This window comes from Cebus imitator, unplaced genomic scaffold (genome assembly GCF_001604975.1).
Source record: "Cebus imitator isolate Cc_AM_T3 unplaced genomic scaffold, Cebus_imitator-1.0 Scaffold147, whole genome shotgun sequence".
In the NCBI taxonomy this organism is placed as follows: Eukaryota; Metazoa; Chordata; class Mammalia; order Primates; family Cebidae; genus Cebus; species Cebus imitator.
In genome coordinates this window covers 1,098,080-1,119,342 of record NW_016107462.1, presented here as the reverse complement: position 1 = coordinate 1,119,342, position 21,263 = coordinate 1,098,080, and the positions used below count along the sequence as shown (strand labels likewise).

The following is a 21,263-nucleotide window of genomic DNA, read 5'->3' as shown; positions in this document are numbered from 1 at the left end:
TATTATTTCTCACACTGTCCTGCATTCATACTTAATAATACTCATCCTACTACTTCCTTTTTTACTCTTTTTCTTACTTCTCCTGAAGCCAGAGATAAAAATTTAATTTGCCAATATACAGCCAAACTTGTTTTTGGAAAAGGTTGTTCTAGACTATTACCTTTCTCACTTACCACCAGTATGGTATATTGCATTGTTATAAAACAAAATCACAAGCAATTTTCAGGTCAGTACATTTTACTAAAGTCAATTTAATACCTTCCCTGTTTTGTAAATGAGATACCTGACTTGTGACAAATGCTATATTTGGTTGAAAGTCACTTCGGAGTAAATTCAATTTCATTTTCCTTTTTTCACCCAAGTCCATTTTCCCCCTTTTTCTCCTGAATTTAGGATGGCAAGTGTGTAATTTATGCCTTGCAAATAAATTGGTTTCTGTGTGATCATAATAATAAATCAAGCCAATTGGATGCAGCTACCCAAAGCCTACAGCTTCCTAATACATGCCAATCGATTCTCTTCATGAAGCAATCAAACCATCCCTGCCTTCCTCACAATGTCTTTGATGTTTCCCTCACCTTTTCCTAAACGTCTTAAAGAGAAACATGCCTCTGTGAAATGATTGCATGGTTCAGCAGCTTTTCATTTTCAGCTTCTCATTTGGTCATGCAACCTGTCATTCTAAATTATTTTCCACCTCACAATTATCCTATTTTGTTTTCCTCCTTGTTTATTATCCACTATGTGGATCATGCCAATAACAGTTTTTAAATCACTGTAAATTTTAATAGTTTGGCACTTATCTGGATAAGCCTTATTTTTGACAAGAAGGATGAAATTTCATATCATGTTGTCATAAATTGAGGGTCAACTCAACATGAATTTCTCTTCTCATTAACATTTGAGACAGATAAGACTTTAAGAAAACAGTCACTAAGATTTGAGTTTAACTTGTTTCCTGTGGCCTTACCAGCGATATGAAAGCACATTCATAAATAGGCAATCCCAGATAAAGGACCATAATTTTTTGTTAATATTATGGTTCATGATTTTAGTTACATTTCTGAGAGCCAAAGTCAGTCAATTAGGCATTCTGATTCACTGTAGTTGGTAAGCCAATTTCTTATGTACCTTTCTAATGAATAGGCAGAACTGAATCTTCTAAGTTCAAAGGAGTAGAAAATCTACATCAGGAGAGACAGATAATATCTGACCTGGTGTTCTAAATGGGGTATGATAAGGGTATCTCTTCAGAAAATTACAGACATAATTTAAAGTTATTTTAGTTTGTTTCTCTAATCAGGCCATCAAGAGAAAGTCAGTTTCTTTGTAAGTTTAGCTGATGTAAATAGAATGCCAGAATCCTTTCATGGCAGGACTGAGTGCTTGGTGATGGAGCACAGAGATTGACTGAGCATGCTTTTGTCATATCAGAAAGCAAGCAACTTGGAAGCACACTTCAGTGGCATGCCATCGTATCCTGACCCTAACATTGTGCAGACCTTTTTTGTTTTTAATCCATGACTTGGCCTAGAGAGCACACAGCTATTTCAAAGGTTACACTGAATGCATTTCTTATAACATTCATCTATGTGTCTTTATTCCCAACTAGGTAGTTCTCTCTCAGTACTTCTTTGTTATCCCTGAGTTCCAGAAGAGGTCCAGGCTGTTTGTACTTATACCATGAGAAGCAGTTAAAGGCAATGGTAGCCCCACCTCTACAGAGGCAGAGATTAACCAGGATGATATGGGCTCCAGGAACAGAGGTTGGAACAGCAGGCAAGATGGCTCACTGGAAGCAGGGCTCAGGGACTTCAAAAATTCTTCCATCTCCAGGGCCCCTACTCTCCCACGGCTAGGAAGGGAGGGATCCTGTGGTTAGCTTTTGGCACTAACTCTATTTATATCAGAGAAAGGAAAAATTAGGGATATGTCATAGCTTTGGTCAGAGAATGCTGGCCCTGTCACTTAAGGATTAGGAAGCCAACTTACTCTTCATCAGAACAGCTTAGTGTAATGATTAAAGTTCTTGTCATTAGATAAACCTGTGTTCAAATCCTTGCCTGGCCTTTAACTACTGATCTCAGCAAACTGCTTCACCTCTCTGAGCCCCAATTTTACTATCTCTAAAAATAATGGTAATAAATCATAGCTCATAGGAGTTTAGAAAGGGCTGAATTACTTATACGCCAGGTAAATGGTGAGTAGCAGTAATTGCTGGCTGCTAATAAGTACTTATTAGCACTTGCTGGTATCTGGGCTTAGTACCTTATTTTAATTATCTCATTTAATCCTGGCACCAACCCTGCAAAGGCGGGTCCTACTATTATTATCCTCATTTTAAAGGTGAAGAAACTGAGGCTCAAAGAAGTTAGGTAATTCACACAGCTAGTACGTGATAGAGCCAGTGCTTTTGTTTCAGAGATGAGAATTAGAACGTACTGCATGGGTAGAATTTTACAGCTCTGAGAAGTCAGGATCATGTGTTATTTATCTTTGTATCTTACATCCTCTTTTTGGCCTCAGGAACCAGAACAGTATTTTGTTGTGTCAGATGAGGTCCCCCAATATAAAGATTAAAGAGTAACTCTCAAGCAGTTACAGCCTCAACAATGCAATGAAGGGGTGCAGTGAGACACCTTGCAAAGGAGGAAACTCCCTGTCTTTGAAAAGGTTCAAAGTGCGGCTGGCTGACCTCTCAGGTCCTGACTAGCTCTAAGATTTTCTGGTTCATTCATCTTCCTGGCATGTCCACATTACATAAGTTGCCTTTCTCTGCTGGAGGAGAAGGGAAAGAGTACGCATCTGTGGGTTATGTGCTAAATCGTTCAGCCTTCACTCTACAAAGTAAAATCTCCTACTCAGGATCCTACCAACTATTATTGTCTAAGCCTTACTAAAGAATCAGATTTTCATTTTCACTCCTATTTTTAGTTTTGAGAAACTAGTTCAGTTCCTTGTTAAAAACTATTGTAAGCATCATGTCACACTATTATTAAGAAATGTATTTTACAATATGAATGTAGTGCTAGTTTAATTTATATAAATTATTCCATGTTTGAGAAGGAACCATTTGTTACTTGTTCTGAATACAATTGTTTAAGGGAAGAAAATTGCAGATGTGCAGTTTTTTTCCATCCCATTTCAAAACCCTCGGCTTTGTCTAGGCAGCTAGCAATGATAACTGCCCTGAAAATGAAATTACTGTGGCACTTTCTAGGTACTCGAGATCTTTAATTATTTCCAATATATTGCCAAATGAAACATTTATGGAAAAGCTTACAAATTACACCAAGCAAGTATCTTGAAAATTTACACTTACATTGGTGAAACATCAAACAGCACAGTTTATGGTAGTACTATTTTTTTCTGTAGACAAGAATTCTCTTTGCTCTTATTTTCCATGACTCATCCTTCCTTAACTCATCTTTCTTATCCTTTGAAACTTTCTTCAGATGCAAAAAAGCTTTCTTCATCATTTTTTTCTGCAATTCACAAGACCTCCACTTTTGAATCGAAGAAATAATGTTGGTTTTTCCACAGGGATTGGTTATAAATTCCTCCTCCATGCTGGAGTACACTGGCCTCTATTGGATACCTGTCTCCGTTGTAGTTTATATTGATTTTGCCTTAATTAATTTATTGTAGCACTAAACCACAAATTTAATAATTGTTAATAGTCTATATTAAGGAATACAATCAGAATTTTGGAGAGTTTAAAGTGAATTTTATCATGAAATTGGTTAAACTTTATGTGGATAGTCATATACTTAGCAATGTACTTAACAAATTTGGATTATTTCTTGCAATTTGTTAAGATAGAATTGCGATGTTAATTCCACGGTGCTTTTCATTTAACACACATTACACTTGAAGACTTAAGGCATATTTAACAGATCATTGTGGAAATCGGCCCAACTTACTCATATCAGAGAAATAAGATTCTAATATGATACCAAATTATCTCATATTCCCTGTACATGTCCTCATTAAGAACAACAAAAAAAGCATGTTCCAAAGCAGTATTATCATAGTGGAATTTTTTAAGTATAAAATTTAAGAAAATCATTTATTAAAAAGTAGAAATCTGTATCACTTCCTAGAACTTGCAGTTTAGTATATTTCAGTATGGCATAGGATTAGTTTCAATTTTCATATGTGGTCATTAAATGGCAAAAACTTATTTATGTTTATTCAGCAATCTGCCACTAACTTGTGTGAAAAATATTTTTATTGAGAGAGCTACCTAAATTCTTATTGAAAACTCTACTCTGCCTACCAGTGAACCAACAGTTCAACCTTGCATTTATTGGTAAGTGACATCTGGTTTTGGTTATAGGTTGATGCTGCCTCAGGGCCTCTGATGAGGTTGCAGTCAAGAAGTATGCCAGGTTTACTGTCATCTGAAGACTTGATTGATTGGGGCTGGAGGATCAAATGACTCACATGTCAATTGGTTGGAGGCCTGAGGCCTTGGTTCCTTGCTGAATACAGCTCTCTTGAGCATCTGTCCTTATGGCATGGCAGTTGGCTTCCCCAGAGTGGGTGATCCAAGAGAGAACAAAGAGGAAGAAGCCTCAATACCCTTCATAATCTGGTCTTAAAAGTCACATACTGTCATGTCCACCATATTCTGCTCACGGGTTTGAATCACTAAGTCTGGCCCATGCTCCAGAGGAGGAAGAGTAAGCTCTTCCTTGAAGAGAAAAACATTAAGGGATTTGTGGGCATATTTAAAAACTACCACAGTAGGAAATCTTCAAGGGAGATTTCTCTCATGTTTAAGGAATGTGTCGCATATGGATGTATAGAAAGGACATTTTAGGCTATGCCAAGGAGTTGAGGTAAGTTCTCCAGTAGGATGACTGAAGGTATTAGAGCAGAAGAGTATAGGTCAAACTATATGACGTCGTAGATCTGAAGTCAGACCGGGGTTTAGGATTACCAAATCTGTGGCTTAGAGGAGTTACCTAGTGCCTTTATACTATGTGCCATCTGTAAAATACGGAAAGCAGTTACCGTCCTCATAGAGTTGTGATGAGATATCAGTGTTAGGACATACAAAATACTCAGGAAAATGCCTGGCATCTAGTAAGTGATTAAGAAGTGTTAGCGACTTCAGCCTTATTATGATTGCTGCCATATGTAGATTCATGTTGTGTAACTCTTCAGTCCTCTTTTTGTAGCCTGAGAAATCCTGCTTGTATCCTTCTCCAAACTCGCTTGGTTTCTTTTCTCTCCCACTTTGCAGCTTTATTCTGCATTCCTTATTTCACACATGCAACAGTTGTCCACCCGAATATTTCATTACGTACAGAAATATTTTCAAATTCTGGCCAGGCATGGTGGCTCACACTTGTAATCCCAGTACTTCGGGAGGCCTAACCAGGAGGATCACTTGAGCCCAGGATTTCAGGACCAGCCTGGGCAACATAGTGAGGCTCCATCTCTACCAAAAAATGTTTTTAAAAACTAGCTGGGCACGTGGCACATGCCTATAGCCCCAGCTACTTGGAAAGCTGAGGTGGGATTCCTTGAGCCTGAGTGGTCAAGTCTGCAATGAGCTGTGATCGCGACATTTCACTCCTGTCTGGACAAGAGAGCAAGATCACATCTCATAAAGAAGTAAAAATTTACAAATTATTTGAGGGAGAGGGAAAATCCGAAAGTTAGAGAGGGAGGGTAGCGACAGCATCAGGAAAGATATACTGGTTTGGAAAGCGTCTCCCAGGATGTTGCTACATCTGTCTAGTTGTGGATAATACACAGATTAAGCAGTAAGGACAGATGCTGTTCTAAGATACATTTTGTCTAGTAAACCTAGTGTTTTTAAAATCCACATTTTTGGCTTTTGAAAACTGGAAAGATCTGGGCATAATAGGCCTACATTCCCCTGGCAACAATTGGATGGATTTTGTAGCAACTGCCCCTTTTGAAATGGCACGTCCTTGCCGGTATCTAATACCTGTCTACTCATTTACTCACCTGCCTGGCACTGAGTTTGAAACGCTACCTTCCAATTAAAATTAGCACTCTGCAAAGTCAGTTAGTCAATATAATCTCCCATAAGAAGTACCCCCAACATCAAGGTACTCCGTCTATCTATGAAAACAGTCATTTGGAACTGTGAAATGGAACTGGAATGGAATTCCTGTTCTCAGATCTGCCGAGGCGGAGATTACAGTCTTCTCAAGTAGATGACAAGAGCCTTGGAGTCTAGTTAGATGGCATAGTATGAATGGAAACTCATGTAGCATAAATGGGCATTACAGGAAGTATCACCTACTCAGGACAAACAAAAACATGAGAGATGACCTCAGCTAGACTTGAGCAACACAGAAGACCACCCCCAGGCTTCCGGAGTAAGAACTTGGTCATAATATTCAAGGCAATCGTGAAAATAAAAAGGCACGTCAGGACATTTACAAAAATATTTTTGTCAACCCAAGAAGCTTCTACTTTGATAGGACACAACATAGGCATTCAATAGGTTAAAAACTATTTTTTGGATCTAACACATTGGCAAATACATGTTCATAAGAAAAACCCATACTGAGGGACATGTGTGATAAAATGGATGAGGTAGGCATCTGCAAACAGGGACTTTTGTCCAGACATTTCAGAGAGTAAAAGAGAGTTACGGAGCAGGGATGACAAAAGGAAACTCTAGCATATCAAGAAAGCAAATGCTTGTCTAAGTTGTGGACTTAGGTACTGTGTGTGTATCTTAGGTACTAATGTACTTAGGTACTGGACTTAGGTACTGTGTACCGTGTGTCTTTACTGAATGCTGCTCACTTCCTAGAAAAGCCATGTGGAATTTGAGAGCTTTAGTTTCCTTCCCCATAGTTTTTCTTGGTCGTTAAGCCATCCTATACACATTCCCTTTGGGATATTTTTTTGTTCACTATTAACAGCTCAATGACACAGTTTATTTGCTTAGTAAAACAGAATAGTGTGGCCTTTGAGATAAATGTATGGTGATTACTTGCAGCTGGGTCATTGGCATTTTATGAAAGTTAAACAACATGTTTTGTTCAGGGTTGGAGACCTACATTTTTAAATATTAACCATCTTCTCCAGTTTGTCTCCATGTTACCCGTGTTCCTTCTTTAGACAGACTGGGAGACCAAGGATTCGGTCTTATTGAGCCTGTCTTTCATTATGCTGAAAATAAGGATTGCAAGTCACCTTCTTGATGGGCCTTCCTTAGTTTTGTTTGTGGCTAATAAACTAAATGAAGCCATTTTAGCGCTGAGAAGCTCGTTTTTACCTGACAAGCCATCATCTGTCATTTATAATGGACAGGACCCAAGATAATAAGCCTTTAGCTTGTTTTTCTTTTTCTGCCTTTGACTGGGGTGTAGATCCAGACAGCTAATGAGCAACAATTTCAGATTCTTAGGTATTAGTCATGTCCCAAAAAGAACCAGGGGAAAAAAGTGTTTGTGATAATACTCAATTTAATGGCTCATGCTGAGAATGTGCAGATTTATTTGACTTTTATTTTACTTTGTAACCCATGACCCATGGATATCTTGTAGACAGGGGGAAACTGAACAAAATATTAACCTTCTAGTTTCAGAAAGTTGAATGGATTTCCCAAAAGCAAACTGGGTTGGAAGCATTCATGGTATATGAAGGAAAGTTTACCTTTAAAAATATTGATAATGATGGTGTATGTGGGGTTAAAGGAAAGGCTAGGCACCTGGGATCGCTTCTGCCCCAAAGCTAAAAGAGAGAGAAGGAGGTGATTACTTGACCAGAAGAGAGTATCCTGTAATGAAGACTTTCTTGAGATGCTCAGATAACTTCTGTGGAGGAAACAGCCACCCAAGACAATCATGCTGGGAAAGACAGCAGGGAATAAATGCCCCAAATTCCCTCTCCTCCTGCCTGGGCTCCCCAGATGCCAGACTGAAAAGGAACTTGTTGATCTGGTCTCTATAGTCAGCCTCCCAGGGCCAAGAGGAGGGTGCAAAAGAGTGGAGAGGGCCTGGAGAGGCCCGTAACAGTTCTGCAGCACAGCTGGGTCCCAAATCACAATGTTTTGATGGTCTGTTTAACATGAGCCTCAGAGGATAGGATATTCTGGAATCCTTTTGTAAAAGGATTCTAACAGCTGGAGAACTCTATGAGGTCCCTGAAAGGTTAACCATGGATGAGAGAAGGTGTGGCCAAGCAATGAGTTAAACACTTTGAAGTAGAAAGTGTTTTGTTCAATTCCTTCCTTAGCAGGCTGTGGGGAGTGCTCTACCAATGTAGTTTTTAATTTGCTCCAGATATGGTATACTGACGTTTGCTGAACAGCTAAATAAATAGATCTGAGTTCCACACAACAGATAACAGCAAGGTCAGACAGTGACATTAGTAATTTTAGAATATTGTCTATAGCTGAGAATGTTTTTTAGTGACAATGACACTTGATGCTGCTGGTCGATGTAGAATGAATTCTGAAAGATTCCATTCCTCCTGAAATTAAATATTATCAGTCACCAGCCTTGCCCAGGCATTTCAGAGGAGCCCTAATTCAAATGGGTTGTTGATTTTTATAACAAACGTTTTAATGTGTAACTTTCTTACAGTATTGTTTATTTGGTTTTCCTCTTAATTTACCTGAATGTAAGTTTGAGATGCTAATGAATTTTTTCAGCAGTGACTGAAAATTCTGAAATTTCAGAATTTAAGATTCTGAGTGTGGGGTCTGACATTAGAGTCATTTTACTGGAATGAACAAAGGTGGGGATTTGGGGAAATAAAATGGAAACTTGTTTTTGTTAAGAAATTTGGCAGTAAACTGACTTTCACAAATATACTAGTGAGATTTGTAAGGAATAAAACATGCATGTGTTTTAAAAATGCTTTTACTTAAAATTATTTTAATATAAATTTTAGTCTATAAGAAATAGATAATAATAGATCACTGAAATCTTAGCTGGAATCTTGTTTTTACTCTTTCCAGTCAGATATTTATCCACTAGGGTTTTGGTATGAATACTTATCAACCCTTTATTTTTTCAGAAAACTAAATGATCAAATAGGCTTATTTGAACAGATTCCTAAAATGACATAGAATCATTATTTTCCACCTTCATTTTACATTAGATTTGTTATTTACAGAAATAGTGGGTTTTGCCATTAACTAAATTTGTCTTCATTTCTCTGTGGTGTGAAGTGTGAATCTGTGTAGTCCTAAGTTTTGGCTCTCTCTGCTTTGCTAATTTTTTTTTAAATTAATGTTAAGAATAAAGAGAAGAAACCACTCATAGAAATATTTTTTATCCTCTTGCTTGTAGAGACAGTAGCCCCATGGAGACTGATATGTTACAATAGATGGATAGACATCCTGTTTATAGAATATTAAATGGGTGCTTTACCAAGTGGCCAATTTTATGAGTGTTCTCTATATTAACTCTCCAACAAATGACGATGGAGTATACATATTTACGTGAATCAAGATGACATAAGTCTGAGATGATTGGACAAAATACGATTCAGAAAGAATGTGCCAATAAATATTCTTAATCTGCACCAATGTAACTCCCATTACAAATAAAATATAGATATTATGTTATAAGCAATGAGTATCCTGCTTTGAAACAGGATATCTGTTAAGCTGGAAAGACAGTTTTGTAACCAAATACCTGTGAACAATCAATTCTAATAGCTAATATCTTAAGAGAGAGTTATATGCCTCTTTTTTAAAGCCTTTTGATGCCTCTTTATGAAATAGTACAACCAAAATCTCTTTGCTGTATTTTTTTTTTTAGCTTTGAATATCTCTGTGGCCAAATTATACATTATGGTAGTTTTTGCAGGATCTATTTTAAACATACAACACTCAAAAAAGAACGTAGCATTTGCCATTCTAAATGTCTAAGTGGTTTTTGTAATCATGGCAATGGTTCTGATTCTCAGTTCAAGAGGATATGGGAACTATCTCTGTAAAAAATAAAAACCGTGTTTATGCAATTTCCCCAAATCTCTGTGCCCTTCAGTCCTTTTAACTCCTTGTCTCCGGTACCTGTTTATAATGCCAATCTGTATTTCCATCTTCAGATTTTTTTCTTCTCCTGAAAATCCTGTTAATACCTGACTTAACCACTACTACCCTGTCTGCTGACGATTACGAAGCATTTATATGCCACCCTTGGCCTGGCCAGGGCCTTTGTAGTTGCTGTTCTTGATTGAGAAAGCTTTCCACTTTTGTAGATACTATAACTTTGACTTAAATAATGAAATGATTAGCATCTATATAAAGAAGGACCCGAGATCTCTGTGCCACCTAACCACAAATACACCAGTTCCTGAGCACCTTTTCTGACAGCTCTCTGCAGATCAAATTTCCAACCCATTGACCTTTTTTTGCAGAAAATGACTAAATTAAGGTGTTATAATTTAGAACACAGATCATCTGCTAAACCTCACATTAAGCTACAATTCAAATTATTTGACCAGAAGATTTTTCCAAGGTGCATTACTTAGGTCTAATGCTTCATAGAATATATTTTGGAGAACTTTGATTTAAGGAAACAGGCCCTCATTTTGGGAGGAAGCATGGCTTTATAATTTATATGGTGCAGTATTCACATTAGTTTTTAACCTGTTAAGCTATACCACTATTCCTAATGGAAGATGTCTTCATTATATTTAGAGCTGGAAGTCTATATATAAATTTTTGGCTTTACATATACCGTAACATACATGATTAATAATATTCTTGGTGGTTATGCAGGATGTGAATTGCATTTCTTTACTGTCTGATATGTTCTTTTTAAAAGTTATTAAAGGAGGGGCAATGTTGACAGACTAAACCTTTAGTTGCAATTATGTATAAATATGTGTTAGGTAACTCCAAAGTTAGGGAAACAAATATACACTTGCATTGACTCTTTCCTCCACCTTCATGGCAGACATTGTTAACAGGTCAAAGATCTCTCCCATGGAACTAGAATGTGCTCCCATCATCATTCTCCAAACAGCCACATACAGAGTTACCATGCCTTCCAGTGGCCATTCCACTCCGTGATATCTAAAATCTGTATTTATGATGATGTCTGACCATTAGAATTTTCATGACCAGGACTGCAAAGAGTAATACTGGCAACGGTATAAATTTCGGTGTTTCAGAAATAGGGAGGAAGAGTTATCACTCTGCAGAGAGGGGTCTTGTTAGGAACATCTGCTTCAGCTCAGGGCAGAGTTTAGGTTTTGAAGGCCAGAACCCACTCCTGTATCTTCATTACCCCTCCCCAACCCCATCTAACTAGGAAATGCAAACCATAAGCTCTGGACAACTCTTTTATTGGTAAACAATAAATATGTTTATTTGTAAAGAGCTAAAACCCATTGGTCCACAAGCCTATAAAAGATACCTTACCTCTGATTGATTTTAATTCAGCAGCAAAATTTGAAAGCAAGAAATACTTGGGCACCAGAATACAGGAACACAGAAGCATGTTCTTGAAGCTTGTAAATAGGACCAACATGGAGCTGGAACTCTTGACTAATATTGGGAGCCTCTGATTATAGAGACCCTGCCAGAGGGAGTGGAAAGAACATGGACTTTGCAGTAAGACTGACTTAGTTTAAATCTTGACTCCATTGCTTACTGCTGTGTGACGTTGAACATGTTATTTAAGCTCATCGAGTTTGTTTGTTCACTAGGGAAAGTTGTAAGACGTAATTTCCAGCACCTAGGAAAATGAACACTCAATAAATCTTAATCCTCCATACAATTGTGCTTATTCTAGCAAGGAGTAAATTATAGAATATAAGTAAAGTGAAGAATTTAGGAAGAAGAGAGTAAGGAAAGATTAGAGTCTAATTAGACCCATTTCCCTAGATTCACCCTGGCTGCTCTCAGAGGTCAACCTGAATGGAAACTTAACCCTCCAAGTTACTGTTCCCAGAGGATCCATCCTTAATATGTCATTTCCATGCTGTCAGTTTGGAGAAGTTGGAATAAAATGGTTAGTTCATCTTTATTGATGAATTTAAAATCCCCAAATTTTGTTTTGCATTAAGGGTGTTGTATAAGACATTTCCTTTTGATTCTGAGGGGTCATATACCTACTAAAATTATTTATTTTTTCCTTGGGAGAAATTAAAAGGGCAAAGCAGGAGGATATCTTTCGAGGAATGCTGTTTCTCACATGTCAATTTTAGCTATGTTGGAGGTACATGAGTGGCTTTATTCCAAGGATCCTAGCATTTGAATTCATACAAAAGAAAATAATTTCAAACTGCAAGGTATACCAGAGGTAGCAAAGTGAGCCTGAGCAGCTTGCCAGAATTTCAGCAGAAGGCAAATCTGGTTCCAGTCAAACGAATCTGTTGGTTTATTTGTATGATTACAACAAAGCCCAAGATTGAATTCCTCACCTGAATCACTTCCTTATTGACTGAATCCATTTAGACTCCCCTCTAATTTAGCAGAGTATTTTTATTAAAGCCAGGCATACAAGCATCAATTATCCAAGCTGCATCTAATTTCCTTCACCATTTATTTTCTTTTGTTGGCTGCCAATGGATTAGAAGGCATGATTGGAATTCATCAGGAAAATAAAAACAACAACAAAAAGGAAAAACGGTTTCACAAAAACAGATGCTTAAACCAGAGCAACAACGTTCAGAATTAAAATAGCTTGTGATTTTTTTTTTGAATCCTTATCTTGACAAATATAAACATGCTTGCTTGATTTTTATCAACCTAATGCCCACTGCACTGGGACTAAATTAGCATTTCAGATTGGACTAAGCACAGACAAAAACCTAGTAGTTACACTTACTGTGCTTCATGTATATGCTACAGTATTTTTAAATACATTGCAGTACTTAACTATTTGCAATAACCATTGTAAAGCGAGTGGCTTATTGTGAAAATTTTCTATTTGTTCACTTCCAACCTATATCAGTGAGAAAAAAAAGAACAAAACAGAGGCTTTCCTTCTTGTGAACTTGCTAAAGGTACAGGTTTCGTTTTAAAGAAATGTTATCAAAGTTGGCTGGACTCCTTTATGTAATTGACCACCGCTACTGCCTGGATACCTTAATGTTTTCAGTGATAGCAAGAAAATAACGCAACAAAGAAAGACAACGTAAAGTGTGAAAAGTGCTATCAAAGATGTATCAAATGACACGAAGAAGGAGGGGTGGTGGTACACTTGCCATGAATTTAAGAGGAAATGAACCAAATCACATCTATGTCAGGTTAGCAAACTATGACTTATTGGCCAAATCTGACCCACCACTTGTTTTTGTAAATAAAGTTTTATTGGAATACAACCATGCCCATTCACATATATTGTTTGTCTATGATTACTTTCATGCTGCAGCAAGGTTAGTAGTTATGACAGAGACTGGCTCACAAAACCTAAAATATATACTGATAGAGCTTCTAACAGAAAAATGTTGTCAACCCCTGGTGAATGTCAGTGGCTCCCCTAAGTACCCAGCTGTTCCCTACTGCCCTGCATGTGCTGTGGTGAAACATGTTGATTTCAGCTGTGACTGCTTAATAGCTAGGAGCTCCTAAATTTTCTGAGCCTCGGTTTATCTATAAAATAGAGGTTAAAATACATATGCAAGCTTATTGTAAATTCATTGTGGCTGCTCAATACATGTTAATATCCTTGCTGACCTTACTAAAGTCTGTGTAGGTGTCTTGAAACCAAAGGCTTCTCAAAGTCTTCGTCATGGCGTTTGCTCTGTGCCACTCTGCACGATTTGGGGTGGGGTGGGGGCATCTCATTTCCACACTCCACTTCTTAGGCCCCAGGGACCTGATGCTGCAGGTTCTGTTGAGTTTCTCAAATGCACCACACTCTTTTCTGTCCCTCCACCTTTATACATGACATTCTGTTGTCTTGAGATGCTTTTCTCCCTCTCTTAATTGTGACCTACCTGCCCTCTTCCTGACTGTCCTTCAGACTCTAGCTTCAATGTCTCTGCCTATGAGAGGCCCTGCCTCACCACCCAGTGTAGTATGGGTCTGTCCTGCCACTCACAGACGACCTAGCATTTTCCTCCCCTTCATAACTATCATCATGGTTTGCAGTTTTAGATATATAGAACCTTTTTTATCTAATTTAAAAATATTTCTTGCTTAGATGCTGAGCACAGGGCACACAGTAGGACCTGAAGAATATATATATTGAATTAATAACTCTCTTTTTATTGAGCAGTTTGGCAATATTTTTATTTCGTTAAGGGGAGTTAGGGCCATGTTGAAGAAAAAGAACTGAATTTTTTAGCCTGGCAACATACAGGCTGCTTAATTTGGCAAAAGTTGTTTATACCTCTCTGGGTCTTGGTTTTCTCATCTGCAAAAGGGGGTAGGTAATATCTGTCTCCCAAGTTTATGGCAGAGTTGGCTGTGGTAATGAATCAGAAGAGACTAAACTAGCATACATTGTGGGGCTTCTCCAGGTTTGCTGGCTCAGAAGGATATTTGACAGTAGATAAAGCTGTAATCCCTGGTTCTTTCATATCTTCACCTCAATTTAGGGATGAGCATACCCACCTCCCATGATCCTCATGTGTTAAATGAATTAGTACATATATAATAATTAGAATACTGAATACCACCTGTTAAATGCTTTAGTAACGTTAATTATGGTTGTATTTGTGATTGCTAGTCATATATCAACTCTTAAAGATTGTGGACACTTTGCCCAGGAAAGTACACATTCAGACAAAAATTTTATAGGCAGCTGTGAAGAGTTCACAATTCCTCTGAAACTCACAGCCCTATCCTGAATGCATGCGCTGTAGGTTACCATTTCCCACTGGAGGCATTGGAAGCCGTATACTGTAGGAGCAGTGCAGCTATGGGACTTAATTAAAATTATCGCCCAAAAATGTTCTGTTTATGAATTCACCTGACTGGGGAATCCCCTAATGTTCATCAGATATTCGAAAGGATCTGTGTTCCAAAGAAGAGGTTTAGTATTGATTTTTGTTTTTTGTTGGTTTGTTTATTTGGGCAGTGGGCATGATGTTGAGAGAAGCTTGATAAATGGCAAGGGCTGTAGCTGTTCTTTTTTCAAAGTTCAGTTTTTACTTTTAATTGTGGACTAAACACTGCAGCTAGAGTGTGTTTTGCAAAGGAAAATACCCACAGACATTTGAAAAACTTGCTTATGGGCTGCCTGACCACCTGCACAGCTGCCAGCAGCTGCCACGAACTTGCCTTGGGATCAGCTGTCTGGGATCTGGGGACCTGGGCTCTGTATCTGGCACTTCAACTACCTCATTAGATGGTCTTTACTTTTGTGAAACAGTAAATAGCAACCCTCATAATTCTCACCCAGGAATTAGAAAAAGTCTCTGTTCCCCAAAGCACTTGGGATCTTCTGGGAGAGTCTCTGGTTACTTAAATAGACCTAACACTGACTTCTTTTTTTAAAAAAAAAAAACATTCTTTTTGCCAGGGGGCTGGGGGAAGATAATTAAAAGTTGCTATTGGTATTGTCATGGAACAGCAGTTAGTGGTTGTAAAACGAATGAACATGTAAGGCACACATTGAAAATTTGACATGCTTTATAAATGCTAAATAATAATAATGATGTCATGAGGCTTTCATTTTTAAACTGTCTTAATTTCATTCTCAGTTTGAGATTTCAGATTACAGTAGTTAATTACAGAAATTGGCCCCGAGTGAAACCTTAAATCAGATTTGCATTAAAGTGCATGACTGCAGCAAATTACTTTACCATGGGAGAGAAGGCGAGAATGGCATAATCTCTGGTTGAGTGGGGACCTCTCACCACCCAGGGTGGTGACTTCCCTCTTAGAGTGCTGTGGTGTATCGTGTATCCTAAACAATTCCATTTGCCTGAGCTAAGCAGCCTGCATACTTCCGTGTCTTGTTGCTCTTCTTGTAGAAATCCCAGTTGCTTTGTTGGTATTGGTCATACTCTTTCTGCTCCTCTGTCCTCATGGCTTCTCACTCTCCCTTTTGCATTTTCTCTCTCTCTTTTATTCTTTTGCATTCTCTCATGCCTTTTCTTTTACTGCTTCTTGTTTACTCTCTCTCTCTCTCTCTCTCTCTCTGTCTCTCATAGTTGCTCTATAGTTCTCATTGTCTTTCATGAATTTACTCTTCTCTCTGTCTCTCTGTTCCCCTCCTGTAACTTCTCTTCTGCCTTTCAGGGAGGCTGCTTATGAGACCTGCCTCCACCCAGTTCTAAAGAAGGAAGAGGCCGGGCATGGTGGCTCATGCCTGTAATCCCAACACTTTGGGAGGCCAAGGTGGGCGGATCACTTGAGGTTGAAGACCAGCTAATCAACATGGCAAAACCCTGTCTCTACTAATAATACAAAAATTAGCCAGGTGTGGTGGCAGGTGCCTGCAGTCCCAGCTACTCTGGAGGCTAGATATGAGAACCACTCAAACCTGGGAGGCGGAGGCTATAGTGAGCCAAGATTGCACCACTACACTCCAGCCTGGGCAGCAAAGTGAAAATGTGTCCCAAAAAATAAATAAATGAAATAAAAAGGAAGAAATAAGAGGATCCAAGTTCCCATCCCTATCCTCTGACACCTGCCAATCTCGGCCTCACCTATCTCATCGTAAGTTACTTCACCATTCAACCATTAGTTCCTCAATGAACTAAGGTGGGTGACATATGTGCCTTTATCCTGGCTGCTCCCTTTATCTCAGATCCTGTTCTTTTTTTCTTCGTGTCTACTAGAACATCACCTCTTTCAAAAATGTTCTGTCATGGCAGCAGCCTGCATCACTGCCTCTGCCCTGGTCTTGGCTGTGTCAGACATCTGTAGACCCTGTATTGTAATTGTCTGTTTACTGCTCTGACTCTCAAACTAGTCTTTGAGTTATTCCCTAAGGACAGTGATGATATTTTATTCTTCTCTGTATCCCAAGAACCTAATTCTGTACCAGATACAAAAGAGATGGTCAAGTGTCTGTTGAAGTTAATTTCATTTATTCATTGTTAAAATATTATTTTTACATGATTATGCCATGTCATGGATTGTGCTGGCTACTGATATTTAAAAAATGGAAAAATACATAATCTTTGTCATAGAGAAGCAAAAGATGATCCAAACATGGGAGTTGCATCTTGGGGATGAGAGACGGAGGTAAGAGGAGAATAAAGTACATTGAAAACAACAGCTATTCATTTCTCAGTAAATCTAGCAAAGCCAGTTATTCCTCTGCAGTTAGAAGAGAAGGCGTTTCCTGGGGTTCAGCACCAACTAAAGTAGTTGAATTTTAGGCACAAGTGGTTGTATGAAGAGTATCTATTTTTAACATCAGACTGTAATTAAACACAAGATACTGACACATGAGAGACTCATGGAAACTGATGCCAACTGAGGCAACACTGATTCACAGCTCCTGTTTGACACTTACTTCGGGCACTCACCAAGTAGAATTGAATCACAGGGTCACAAGCTCGTTCTCTCCTTTTTACTCCTATCCCCCACTTCTACCTGTTTAGGTGAATTCACATAAGTTTATCATGTAAACTATATAAAATGATCGTAAAGTTTTAGATGGGTTAAACAGAGTGGATCATTCTAATTTGATGAGACTTCCCTGAGAAGTTGACATCTGAACTTGTCCTTAAGGAACATGCAGGCTGGAACGTGGCAGAGACGTGCAGGTGCCAATGTGTGTTTTACTAGAATGCCAAGTTCCTCTGCACAAACCTTACTGAGCCTCAGCAGGTCCTGAGTTTCTATCACGGACCCCGTGGAGTCATTCTTGCTTTTGAATGTTTTTCTTCTATTGTTCTGGCAAGTTCCTCTCCATCCCACAGTTATTTGGAAACTATTGCTGTACCAAGCCTCAATGCTAACAGCATTTAATAGCTGTCATTAGAAAGCAAGCTTCTGCTTATCAGTTGGCCTGCTGTGAATGGTAATGGGAGATTTCTTTTTTGAGAGTAGCCCCAATCTCTAACTGGTTTGAAAAATATTGTTCATTTCTTTGATTCTTAAGGCATTACCTTTTTGTCGAACTTCAGTAAGTTTGTATTTCCATTATATTTGAATTCAACGTGAGCTGCAGTCTACTGAAAAAGATTTTCTTATTTACTCTCTAGGTAACCTGCACACTTTCATCACTGCTTGCTGAATAAATGCATGTGTAAACATCCATTAAGTACGTTTAAAGCCACGTGATAAACATTTCACATGTATTATCTCATTTAGACCTTTCAGCATCCCTGTGGGATGGGTCCTCTTTTTATTCCCATAATAGAGATGAAATGTTCACAAGAGGTTCTGTAACTTGCCCAAGGTCCCAGCTCTAGCAGCTGACATCAATGAACAAATCAGTAGTCAACCTGGCTTTGGGCCTGGCCACGACCACATGACAGCTGTGTGACCTTGGGACAACATACCCTGAATGCACCCGATGGCTTTCTCAGAGAGCCAACCTTCACCGTACCTAATGAATTGGATCCTGGGAAGGATCACAATAGAAAAATGTAGACTTTTTGTTATGGCACTTTCTAAAGAGTTAAGTGCTATACAAATATAAGATATTCTCTTCTCATATGTGTAGCTAATTTAACACACTTAAATAATGGGATTTTATGCAACACATACGTATATACTTTACAATTAGTGTGGCATAATTTAATCGTGACTCTATTGTTAGAATTTTGATGCCTTCAGCTTGATGAATAGCCATTTTCTGTGGGTGTTATCAATTAATCTAGGTAATGAATTCTCTTCATTATCTCGTTCTTCATGCTAATTATACAGGATTTTCTTATGCCTATTTATCAAGTCAGGACAAGTAGAGTTGTGTGTGTGTGTGTGTTTTTTTTTTTTTTTTTTGGCCCACATGCCTTTGAATATGGAATATGTACAAACAAATTAACAAGATGGGTTTACATTTACATTTCTGAGAAGGTGCAGTCAGTAGCTTGACTTTCCTTACATTATTACTTATGCTATAAGCTTGCATCTCCTTGAGTCTTTTTTTTTAATCAAAACGGTTGTTGTCTAAGATAATTAAACTATCTCTGATTTTTGATAACATACCTCTAGCATATCAAAGAGGTATTAAAGAAGCATGAAAACATTTGAATCTTTTTATCTTTTAATACAAAACAATAGTTTAGTTTTGAAATATTGTATGAGGCACCATGACACATAAAAATGTAATTGTAAATCATGGAGGAAAAAGACATAAGTGCAAGAAATTTTTAATGATACTACTCATAAAAAGAATAGACAATATTTTCAAAAAAAACCAAGACATTATATAACAGATGAGTGATGAATAAATTCATTTGGAGTTCCCAAGAGTTATTGATGAGATAATATGGTAATGTTATATTGTGATATTTATTAATTTATTACTAATATGAACTTTCTTAACAGGTTCTGGGCCTTTTTTGTATTTTATGCTCTGTAGAAAACAAAAACAAAAAAACAAGGAGTCTTATTTTAATTGTCTCTCTTATTTAGCCAGTTATTTTTGAGACTGTTGGCGATCAGCATTTTGATGGGTAACTTTTTTTTGGATTTCAGGTTGAAGCCATCCTTGTCAATATTTTTGGTGGTATCGTCAACTGTGCCATCATTGCCAATGGGATCACCAAAGCCTGCCGAGAGCTAGAACTCAAGGTGCCCCTGGTGGTCCGGCTTGAAGGTGAGTCATGCTAATTTTCGGCTGTGCCAGTACGCTTTCTCCAAGGTTACGTGACCAGCATGTTCTGGATTTACAAACTTCCTGAGATACCAGAAGGAATCACTAGATTGCGTAAGATGAAATGAACGCAGTACAGCAGGACTTTCCTGGGCCTCTAGCAAACTAGTGTAGATTGTAGCTCTCCAAGTATGGCAGGTCTTATGATTCTCCAAATTTCCCAGACTTACTCCAGAACCAAAGCTCTTTTGTTATGAATCATTTTATGAGATTAATGTTTGGGGAAAAATATTCTGAGAAATTGTTTCTCTGAGAATTATTCATCATGGGAGAACAACAGTTCTCAAACTTCCTGATCCCAGAATCCCTTTATTTAATAAAATTGAGGATCCCAAAAAGTTTTTGTTTATTTGGGTTATATCTGTCCATGTTTATAGTTGATTTAATTGATAAATTAACTTGATAACTGAAATAACTTGGAATTTTTAAAATATTTATTTTAGAAAAATAATTTGTATATTTTATATATACCATATGTATTATATATTTTATGAAAATAACTTTTAAAAAAATTTTAGCAAGAATAATGACATTGTTTTAGTTTTGTAAATTCTTTTCACATCTAGCTTATTTGTTTCTGCGTAAAATACATTATAGCATGTTTTGGTTGAAGTATATGAAGAAAATCTGGCCTCATAGACATATGTATTTTTCAAAATGGGAGTAGTTTTGTTTGTTGCTTGGTTGGCTGGTTGGTTGGTTGGTTGGTTGGTTTTGAGAGAGGGTTTGTTTGTTGCCCGGGCTGGTGTTGAGTTCCTAGCTTCAAGTGATCCTCCTGCCTCAGCCTCCCAAAATGTTGGGATTACAAGCTGGAGCCACCATACCCAGTCAGGGGAGTTTTTAATGATCTTTTCATATAGTTCTGAATATTCTTTGGTATTACACTAAAAGTCTGTACCTAATAATTTATTGAAAATTAGTGTCCATGTGGACTCTGAAGCTATCTCAATGAACTTTTCATATTCCATTAAAACCCATTGGTCTGTCTTACACATTGAGGTTTATCTATGCATGATTCAAAATCATTGATCATTCAGAAAATTTTTGATGATGTAGATCTTCCAAAGTTTGACTCATTTCAATGTACAATATAAAAATAATCACATTTGTTAATATTACCAGCATCATAAGAAAAGCTTTTTTTTAGGAAGCTGTCAAGTTCACAGGGTGGATGCACAATGTTCAGAATTTGAATTTGAATTTGTAGTGCAAATTTTATCATCAGCCACAAAACAGTTGTTTTCCCTTGATGTGACAGACTCACATCACTCATGTTTAAGAAAATGCCTGCCAACTAACCATGTCTGAGCAACAATGGTGTGTCAGTCTTTATTCCAAGAAAAAAACAGCATTTCATGGAAAAGTGAGCAGCTTAGTGTGATACCCAGACAATCGCACAAACACTTTTGTTCAGAACAACCATCATGGTTCAGGATGCTGCAGAAGTGGTTTATGTGTGTTTAATATTTGGTCACAAAGAGTATCAAAAAGATGTGTACTCAAGGGTTGAGGGTTAATGAAGTAATTATTATTTATTTATTTTTTACCATTCATCAAGGATATTCTTAT

At 37.7% G+C, this 21,263-nt stretch overlaps 1 protein-coding gene across 2 annotated transcripts in view; it reads left to right on the top strand.

Moving 5' to 3' along the window:
* Positions 1 to 21,263, top strand: part of SUCLG2 (succinate-CoA ligase GDP-forming subunit beta) — a 281,870-nt gene that overhangs the window by 242,069 nt on the left and 18,538 nt on the right. For both annotated transcript variants that reach the window (XM_017542762.2, XM_017542764.2), the window contains one exon: positions 19,517 to 19,637. In XM_017542762.2, coding sequence (XP_017398251.1) covers positions 19,517 to 19,637 — 121 coding nt within the window. The remainder of the gene's footprint in view (positions 1 to 19,516; positions 19,638 to 21,263) is intronic.